This window comes from Mucor mucedo, assembly GCF_025094135.1.
Source record: "Mucor mucedo strain NRRL 3635 chromosome Unknown EV154scaffold_237, whole genome shotgun sequence".
NCBI lineage: Eukaryota > Fungi > Mucoromycota > Mucoromycetes > Mucorales > Mucoraceae > Mucor > Mucor mucedo.
Window position 1 is genome coordinate 45,630 of NW_026252521.1, and position 9,105 is coordinate 54,734.

The window sequence follows — 9,105 nt, forward strand, 5'->3', positions numbered from 1 at the left end:
ATAAAGACACTTTTATGATGTCAAGCAGTCTAAACGGAACACCAATTCTTCTGTTTCTCAGCCATCTATCTGTGGGTCACACAGATTTGTGTTGCTTTTAAGCTCCATGGCCTTACATTCATCTGGCAACTATATACACGCAACTCTTCCATCAAACTTATCCCAAGTGATATGATCAACTCCAAAAAGTTTACAAAATAGACTTTAAAAATTTGTGTGTACCTGAAGAAAAATATCTTTTTACTTCTAGTCTAGATAAAAGATTTAGCAGCCATTGCATCTGACATAATCAGAAAGCGTAAAAGAGGAAGAGATTTAAGGGTGAAATAGACACCCAGTTCAACTACAAGTAGTTTAGCTATATGAGTGGCAAGAGGAGCTATCATTGCTCATTCAAATAGTTAAAATTATGCTTTATTCTTAATGGATAAATCTCTTTCATAAAATTTGTATCAGTACTTGAATGAGCTGGATTTTTGATATGTTGCAATGAATCTGGCCTTTCGTGTTCTTCCTGTCTGTATGGCTTGCATAGTGAAAAAATCCATTGCCAGTGCCATGGAAATGTCATCGTCCACAACAACTTTAGGCATGCGGTGTCCACGATAATATGTTATATCAATAATAGGACCACCCAAAAACTGTTCAATTTTGCCACGGAACAACTTGTAGCATACAACCTCGTCAGTCTCAAAGAGATATTGTCTATCTCTCGAAGGATCATCCTCGTCGACGTAGTAAATGACCCAGAGCAGCTTTCCGTTTTTTCTCATTTGCTAGTCAAGATGCAAGAAAAGAAAGAGTTGCAGATACAATTCTTTCTCTTTTCTTTTTTATACTTGTATGCAGTTAATGTATCTGTAGTGATTGATGAGGCCTTTTGGAACGCTTCATCAATCACTATTTGTCAATTGAAGCACGGGCTGCAAAAAAAAAAAAAAAAAAAAAAAAAAAAAAAAAAGAGGGCTTACAACTCCGCCAATGTGAAGTAAATGAGCTTCCCTTGATTCCAAACCCTTTTCCGTTCCCGCGGATCATTGGTTTTACGCTGACATAATCCCCCAACCCTTATTCTGTTTATTCCCACCCATACTGTCTGTATTTAGTAGCATTGTTTTCTCTTGTTGGAATAAACAATGCTACTAGGTTTTTACTTGGTGTATCCATGGCGACAGTTATTCATCTGCAAATAAAAAAGTAGCCTTTATAGTTATGTTAACGTCCTTTATTTTTTTATATAAAAGAACCGGTTTGGGTCAGGGATGCGACCATTAAACTGTTTACTTAATCAGCTTTTATAAAAAAAAAACAGATAACTCAGCCTAGAATCGCCAAGCCAAGAACTAGCTCTTGTAAAAACAGGGCCATTGATCTTTTATAAGTTCTCTAGGTAATGAACTATACTTCGGTAAAGTTGTGGTTTTTATACACTGGCCACTTGTCATAGATCGGAAAAATGTATTCCCGAGGATCCTAATAGAAGAACCAAACCCTTTTTTTCCCCCTACACCAGTCAAGTTGCACAACACAGGGTTACATACAACCTACAATGGTAACAATGCCTCCCCCTTTTGTAAAAATAGAATAAACCGGAAAACAGCGATGAATTAAATGAAGTTTGAAATGACAAGGAGTCATCCTTTAGTCTAAAAGCCAAATGGTCAAATGCTACTAAGCATGTTGCAGAAAGTGAACAATTTGAAAACAAAAACAATATTTGTCGACAGTTAAAAAAAGGTTTATATTAATTTTGATCAGAAGACAAGAAAAAAAGGTTTCGTCTTGAAATGGAAATAAAATGGGGTAGCGACCCAATCAATGTTCGATTTAGCCAAATGTGCTAACGATATGAGCAAGCTGTAATAAGCCTGCTTGTGAAGAGGACGATGATGATGACGGAGGAGTGGTAGTAGTGGCGGCATTGTGAATGATGTCAGTAGTAGTGGCAGGGGAAATGAAGGATGATGGAGGAGTGGTATTTTCTTTGGCGGGAGTGTGTGGTGCTGTGGATGAAGGTGATGTGGTTGATTGCACCCGAGTTGGGTGTAGTAATGTAAAAGGCAAGGATGAGCTATTTTCAGTGGAGAAAGTCAATGGCTTGTGTTGATAGAATATGATTTCGGATGAAATGATTGATGAAGTGGGTGATACAATGTCCTCGTCTTCGTCTTCTTCGTCCTCTTCTTCTTGTGGATAGGATGTGTTTGTAATCCTCTGTTGTTGTTGTTGTTGTTGTTGCTGCTGCTGTTTTTGCATATGAGAGGCAGCAACAGAGCCCAAGGGAGTTGGCATATTATATTTTACAGAAGAGGCAATACGGTCAATTGGATGAGACAGTAAGGATCTACGATAGTTGTTTAAATGCTGATCAATTGTTAATGGTCTCTCCACTCGATAAGGATCAGACCGAATCCGTTGATGAGCATGTAATCGTGGTCGAGGATGAAGGTCTTCTGAAACAACTTTCTTTTGTGTTCTTCTTGATTTTGGTGACATATGAGTACGGTAATGTTGCATCATATTATCCTGACGAGAAAAACGTGATTGACACCCAGGAAATAGGCAAGGAAAGTTCTTTTCGCCTGTGTGGATGCGGTTATGTCTGGCTAAATGTCCACTAAGGTTTTTTGTTTCAGTCCTCACTTTCTTTATTTATATATATATTATTTATTTTTTCTTCTTCTTTACCTAGTGGTGAAACTCTTGGTGCATCCAGGTTCTGAACAATGGTATTTCCTCTTAGACGACGACGAAGACGAAAATCCATCATTCATCAGCTCATCTGATACTTCCGAGCTCACTGGACTCGTTGATTCCACTTGTTTTTCATGATCATTTAATATGTTAATATGTCTTCCTGACGCATTCGTCACAAGAAACGTTGACTCTTTCGATACCTCATTTATCATTGTTTATATATTTTATTTTTATCAAGAAGAAGAAAAAAAAATGAAAGAGAGAAAAGGGAAAAAAAAAATATTAGGGGGCGGTGGGGGAACTTTTTTTATTTTTATTTTTTTTCTTCTTCTTTTGTACTCAGCTTTTGAACCTTATTCCTGAAAAAAAGGGCCCACATTGAGGGTCCTTTCATTTATTTTGTATGACGTCAATCCCTTTTCTTATTTTTTGCAGTGTTGCTATGGAAACTAAGGGGGTTTCATTTTTTATCATTTAATCCTGCACTTGATAGGAAAAATATTACGAATTGATCTTTCTCTTTTTCTTTTTGCTTTTTTTTTTTTCAAAAAATGTTGGTCAGGACAAATTCGATACTCCTCTTTTGGAGTGCTTTTCCTGCTCAACCAATCAAAGTCGTTGATCATGTTCCACCCCCACCCTCCGCTAACACAAGCATTCATAGTACAAATGAGACAGCGGAAGTGATCTCCCCTGATAGCACGGCTCATTCGGCAAATACATCTACATGTAACAGCAGTGAATATGGTGTTGTCACTAGTATCACAAGTACCACCTTAGAAGTACCCACTATTCTAATGCGACAGGTGGAGGGAGAGAATACACACCCACTACCACTACCACCACCACCACCGGCGCCACCATCATCACCACCACCAGAAGATGAAGAAGAAGATGCAATTGACAGTTTATCTGCATGTTCAGATCAAAATAATGCACAGGAAAGTATAAAAGAGCCTTCCATAATATCAAACATTGCCGATCAAACTACCTCTTTACTAGACAACCCCATCCCAACTTACTATACCCACACTACTGAAGAAGACACTGATAATATAATCTATTATAAGCGACGTGAAGACTATTATCCATCCCTATTCCCACCACCACCAACATTACCCCCACCTGCACCTACAAAAGAGCCACGTCTCAAGTAAGTCGTATCTTTCTCTCACAATATTTGAAAAACCACTCATAATATCAAAAAAAAGTAGTCATTTATTAGAGACCAAAATTCACAGAATCACATTGGATGATAGTGAAGGAATGCCCGTGTTTAAACCCGCTACTACTGACAAGACGAAACCAAGAGCCATGTTGAGACGCTTAAAGACCATGGTCAAGCGTAAAAACAAACTTTATCTATTATAGCTTTACATAGCAAATACATCGCCCTTTTTTCCCGCACCCTGCATTTTCTTTTTTTTTCTTTTTTTCCCTCGGAGAGCAGTGTACATGACGGGGGTTGTACAAAACTACCCCTTGGTGGCAAAAAGAGGCACTTTTTACCGTAAATAAACAAATAAAGAAATGAGGAGGGAATGTATAGACGTTTACCATTCTTTTTGATATAAATAACAATTGTACATCTTGTTACTATGTAAACAGTATGATGGAGTCGTCCTATATCTGTTGTTCCGCTGTACGTCCCCCTCCACCCCCAAAAAAGAAAGTTCACGCAGGGAGAATAAATAAAGCCGCCATCATGGCTGATCGAAATATCCATGCAACCTTTTTATCAAACATCCTTAAAAATATAATAGCCAATACTAACCATACCAACATAATATACTTAATGATCGTCAGTGATTCCAATTGCACGTGTGTCACACTAGGAATTATGAAATTTGCTTACGTTTTGTCTGCCGGTTGTACCATTCGTCGGTAAAATAGTTTCCGGTGTATAGCCACGGTTTTCTTTGTGTAGATTGGTAAACTCTCAGCAACAAGGTGAAGCCACATTTCCCTCATGTCTTGCTTTCAGTACTGCTGTGTAGTGTCACCAAGTAGAGTGGCGATCGTGCTTTTATAAATCGTTTCTACATATGGCTTTGCCTCGTGGATCTCTTATCTCTTTCAGCATTCTTAAACATGACAAGCAATTTGAGCAGACAACTTGTCGACTTTGGATATTTGGCTTGATTAGTAAGAACGAACCTGAAAATCTGTCATTGTCACACTGCCATGAGGTCATAGTCCCTTTCATTTCATTAGGTAGTAAATGTAACCTGTTCACGAAATGCAAAGTAATCATACTTCCATGCACCTTTCTTTTTTAATGGAAAATTGGGTAAGCTTCAAAGGACAAGGTTGAGAATTGAGTAGCAGACACCCGCAACGTATAGAAATGGAATAGTCAAGAAAAAAAAAAGCTACAAGTCGCTTATCGTAATTTTCCCCCCGAGGATCTATAAAAGATAAAGTCATGGCAACTTACTCTTACAAGAATGAATACATTAATTCACTTATTAAGTTTGTAAATATCTTCTTCAATTTATTAATAAAACAAAAGGGATGTATTTTCTACATGAGAACAATGATGCTTTATCTTGATATGAAAATAATGACTCCGTTAAAAAAGAAAAACGTCATAATTCTAACTTTGTGGTGCCAAGAATTCCTCATTTGGGGTCTCAAAAAAGTAATCATGCGCGCTGGTGTGACTTTCTTGAACAACCCCCCAAATTTAATCCACACACAAAAAAAAAACTAGGCCAAGAAGTTCTTTTTCACCTTTCTTTTCTTTACTAAATACAAATGAAGGCAAATACACTCTCCTCACCCGAGGTGAAAAACAATATTCGAGCTGCCGTGCCAACTTCAGTAAGTACTCATTACGTTTAAAACATTTCATTTCTTAACAACAACTCCCCCCAGAAAATCTTTACTGCTGCTGTCGCAAGACTTTTTGTCGCTAGTCCAGATCCCTCCAAATGGTCTTATGCTCTCCTCTGGGGCGCTGCTGTTTTCTGTGTCGACTCTGCAAAAAACAACTCATTCTTTATTCGATTAGTGGATATAGAGGTAAGAAAGTGAAAGCAGTGAGTAGGTCTTACTATGACCTCTGATTGACATTGACTTCTTTTTAAGAATAACAAAGGCGTCATGTGGGAACAAGAAATTTATCAAGGATTCAACTATGTAAAGGAAGCTGGCTTTTTTCATACTTTTGAAACAGACGTAAGTTTTTAACAGGCGCGAGACTGAAAACAAAACAAAACAAAAAAAGGCATGACGGAACTAACACAATGGCATAAAATAAAGGATTGCTTGGCAGGTCTCGAATTCGTTGACATGGGGGAAGCTGACACATTTTATAAAAAAGTACAAGGACGTGACTCATTGAATACAAAGACGAATACTAGTCATGGCAAACACTTTTTGGGAATGCACAACAATAAGAAGAGAACCAGTAAAATTGACAAAAATCATATTGGTATGCCAGCAGATTTTAGACATGTGGGTCATATCGGTTATACACAAGGGAAGGGATTTAGTGTTCAGAACAATGATCCCGAAAAGAATAGTATTTTAGATCAGTTAAAAGCATTGGGTATATCAGCGGATGAAATTAGTGAAAATCAAGCCTTTATCGATCAGTTTTTACAACAAAATAATGCAGCTGCTCCAACTGTGACAGCTGCTCGCCCTTCACAACAGTACAGTAGTCCTCCTCCACCGCCACCACCCATGCAACAATTTAAAGCACCCTCTCCTCCACAGCCATATAAAAGTCCCACTCCACAGTATGGTAATCCGACACCACCACCTGCATTACAAAACAGTAATAGTCAAAGAAAGAAAACACCACCACCGCCACCTCCACCAGGTAAGAAAAAAAAAGAGAGAGAATAAATGGCATAAATAGTATAAATAAACTAATGTAAATATTGAAGGTCGTCATCATGGTGTTGCTCCACCTCCACCTCCACCAAGAAGACCTAATAACAACGTACCACCTCCACCAAGAAGCCCTATTAACAATGCACCAGCTACACCTAGAAGTCCTATCAACAATGCTCCACCTCCACCTCCTCCAGTAGCAAGAAGTATCATATCCGGACCACCTGTACCAAATCGTGGTCGACCTGTACCTCCACCACCTCCTGGAAGAAACAATATGTCGCCACCACCCATGATGGGAAGTGCTCCTCCTCCTCCTGCACCACCACCACCACCACCTATGATGGGAGGTGTACCTCCCCCTCCCCCCTCTGCACCTCCTCCACCACCTATGATGGGCGGTGCTCCTCCTCCTCCAGCCCCTCCTCCTCCCATGATGGGAGGCACCCCTCCTCCACCTCATCCACCTTCTGGTATTCCTGCGTCTGCACCACCAGGACGTACAGATTTAATGGCATCCATTCGACAAGCAGGTGGATTCGGTACTCTAAAGCAAACAGGCAAGTTACGTAAGGCAGAGGTAGTAGACCATAGTGCACCCATGATCGCAGGCGCTGCAACTGGAGCGGCTGTAGGTGCAGCTGCAACAGCAGCTGGAGGTGGTGATTTAGCTTCCAGTTTAGCCAATGTGTTAAAACAACGTCAACAAGCTATGCAAAGTGATGATGAAGATGATGACGATGATGAATGGGAGTAGGACGTATGAATGTAAATGATCAGGGATTTTTTTTAGAATAGAGAGAGAGAGAGAGAGAAATAGACGTTGCTTATTTTCGATTGTTTTTTATATCAAAAAGAATAAAACATGTGTACTTTTATTGTAAATAATGAGGACTTATTAAAATAGGAGGAAACAGTGTTGATGTAACAGCTTTGAAATAGAAAAATTACTTCTTCCATCTTAAATAAGAGAGAATAAAAAATAAATGGGTTTATGCTTGTAGAAAGAAAAATAAGTATTAAAGACAACACAACTAAGATCAAAAGAGAATTGATTTTAACGCAGTCCAAATACAAAAAAAAAAGGGGGGGGGGCTTTGGTTAACCACATCAAACCGTATCATTACAACAAAAATATCGTAAATCACTAAATTGTTGCGTTGATATGCTTCATTCATTTCTATTGACAGAATTTCCTTTCTTACATACGACTTACTTTTTTTTTTACGGTATCCCTCCTCCTATTATTTTGGTCTGCGATGTTATTCTCTTTCACTCAGCCCATTGAAATAATCCAAAAATAAACAATTAAAACATTTCAAACTAAAACTGGATATCTTATATGAGATAATGGATTATAACAGCGTATTGGGATTAGACATAAATAGTAAGTTGTTCTGTTAATTGTTTGGTTTAATCAGGCTTTGTGATATTTGATAAAATAGTATTTCGGTTAGTTATGAGATATTAGTTAATTTTATATAAGGTAAAAAAAATAAATGAAAAGACTCTACTGTTATAAATAATTGATCGTTTTTAATATTAAATGACAACTATTCCTTGGCATGATCTGCAGTCGACCTTCCTGGTTTTGCAGATAGATACATACTTAGTTTTCCGCCTAATCTTGAATAAACCTTACGTGTTAAAGTTGATTTCATCAGGTAACATTAGTGGTATTTAACTAAAATAACTCTGGCTATGAAATAATTGATCCTTGTTATATTGAACAACTTCCCTTGGTGGTGGTGTTGTGTCAACCTTTTGTGATCTTGTAATTAATCTATACTGGGAGTCCCGCCTTAATTGAAGTGAATTCTACTCGTTAGAATCGATTTTAAGTAACGTTGCCCTGGATCAACCGATCTGAGACACTCTTGCTGTACCGTTTAAAATACAAAAGATTAGAAAGATAGCGTGTAACGGTAGTCTGTCAAAAGATGCATAATGTTTTTATATTTAATTGGCTGTGGTAGAACATGAAGTTATATCTGGTTATTTATCCATTCTGTTGATAATTTTTATCTAAGACATGATTAAATATATGATCCTAAATATAGAACGTCTTATCGATGATTGTTTATTTAGTTGTAAAAAATAGGTATCCAATTATTGCATGCACTACTTTTCTTATACACTTACATTCTCATAAGTTGTGTTTATCAATATATAAGCAAATAAACCATTATATTAATAGCTGCCTTATTATCTCTCGGGGTAGCTAATCCACTGAGATCCTTGATTTGATCGGAAAAGCGTCTCTTCCCGATCGGTGATATCGTAACTCAATGGTATAGAATTCTGTATCCAACTGTCATTCGTATATCGATTTTAAGCCAATCATGCCATAATTTTATATAGAAATATGTACTCATAGTAGGAGTAGTTATGCAGCAATATACAGGTGTATGCTGTTAATCAACATTAAAAGAATATTTTTATTTCATGTAATTATTATTGATAAATTCGAGAGGTAAAATAAAGAATTCAGAATAAAAATAAGAAATCTGACGAAGTAAAATTATCAAACTGCAAAAATAAACTCAAGTCTTTATTATACAATAA

The 9,105-nt window shown here is 37.5% G+C and overlaps 4 protein-coding genes across 4 annotated transcripts; 2 read left to right on the forward strand and 2 right to left on the reverse strand.

The window, feature by feature from the left end:
• Positions 1-452: 452 nt before the first annotated feature.
• EV154DRAFT_488302 (uncharacterized protein) lies at positions 453-773 on the reverse strand (the record flags this gene model as incomplete). Its single annotated transcript, XM_051599089.1, has 1 exon — positions 453-773. One exon carries the CDS (start codon positions 771-773, stop codon positions 453-455), a length of 321 nt encoding a protein of 106 aa, XP_051450639.1.
• Positions 774-1,827: 1,054 nt separating this feature from the next.
• On the reverse strand, positions 1,828-2,909 carry EV154DRAFT_571627 (uncharacterized protein; the record flags this gene model as incomplete). The annotated part of the gene is made up of 2 exons (XM_051606278.1): positions 1,828-2,617; positions 2,689-2,909. The coding sequence occupies 2 exons, from the start codon at positions 2,907-2,909 to the stop codon at positions 1,828-1,830; spliced, it is 1,011 nt and encodes a 336-aa protein (XP_051450640.1).
• Positions 2,910-3,245: 336 nt separating this feature from the next.
• EV154DRAFT_142476 (uncharacterized protein) lies at positions 3,246-4,187 on the forward strand (the record flags this gene model as incomplete). The annotated part of the gene is made up of 2 exons (XM_051594068.1): positions 3,246-3,850; positions 3,909-4,187. 2 exons carry the CDS (start codon positions 3,249-3,251, stop codon positions 4,066-4,068), a joined length of 762 nt encoding a protein of 253 aa, XP_051450641.1. The 3' UTR covers positions 4,069-4,187.
• A 1,245-nt stretch (positions 4,188-5,432) lies between these two features.
• EV154DRAFT_531973 (uncharacterized protein) lies at positions 5,433-7,410 on the forward strand. The gene is made up of 5 exons (XM_051603862.1): positions 5,433-5,520; positions 5,575-5,668; positions 5,788-5,877; positions 5,962-6,526; positions 6,594-7,410. The coding sequence occupies exons 2-5, from the start codon at positions 5,639-5,641 to the stop codon at positions 7,295-7,297; spliced, it is 1,389 nt and encodes a 462-aa protein (XP_051450642.1). The 5' UTR covers positions 5,433-5,520; positions 5,575-5,638; the 3' UTR covers positions 7,298-7,410.
• Positions 7,411-9,105: the final 1,695 nt, after the last annotated feature.

Excerpts from the sequence above, each read along its gene's own strand:
- EV154DRAFT_531973 (XM_051603862.1), top strand. The coding sequence starts at position 5,639 with ATGCTCTCCTCTGGGGCGCTGCTGTTTTCT. Across the intron at positions 5,669-5,787 it reads CTGGGGCGCTGCTGTTTTCT|AATAACAAAGGCGTCATGTG; the intron begins GTGTCGACTCTG and ends CTTCTTTTTAAG. Across the intron at positions 5,878-5,961 it reads TTCATACTTTTGAAACAGAC|GATTGCTTGGCAGGTCTCGA; the intron begins GTAAGTTTTTAA and ends CATAAAATAAAG.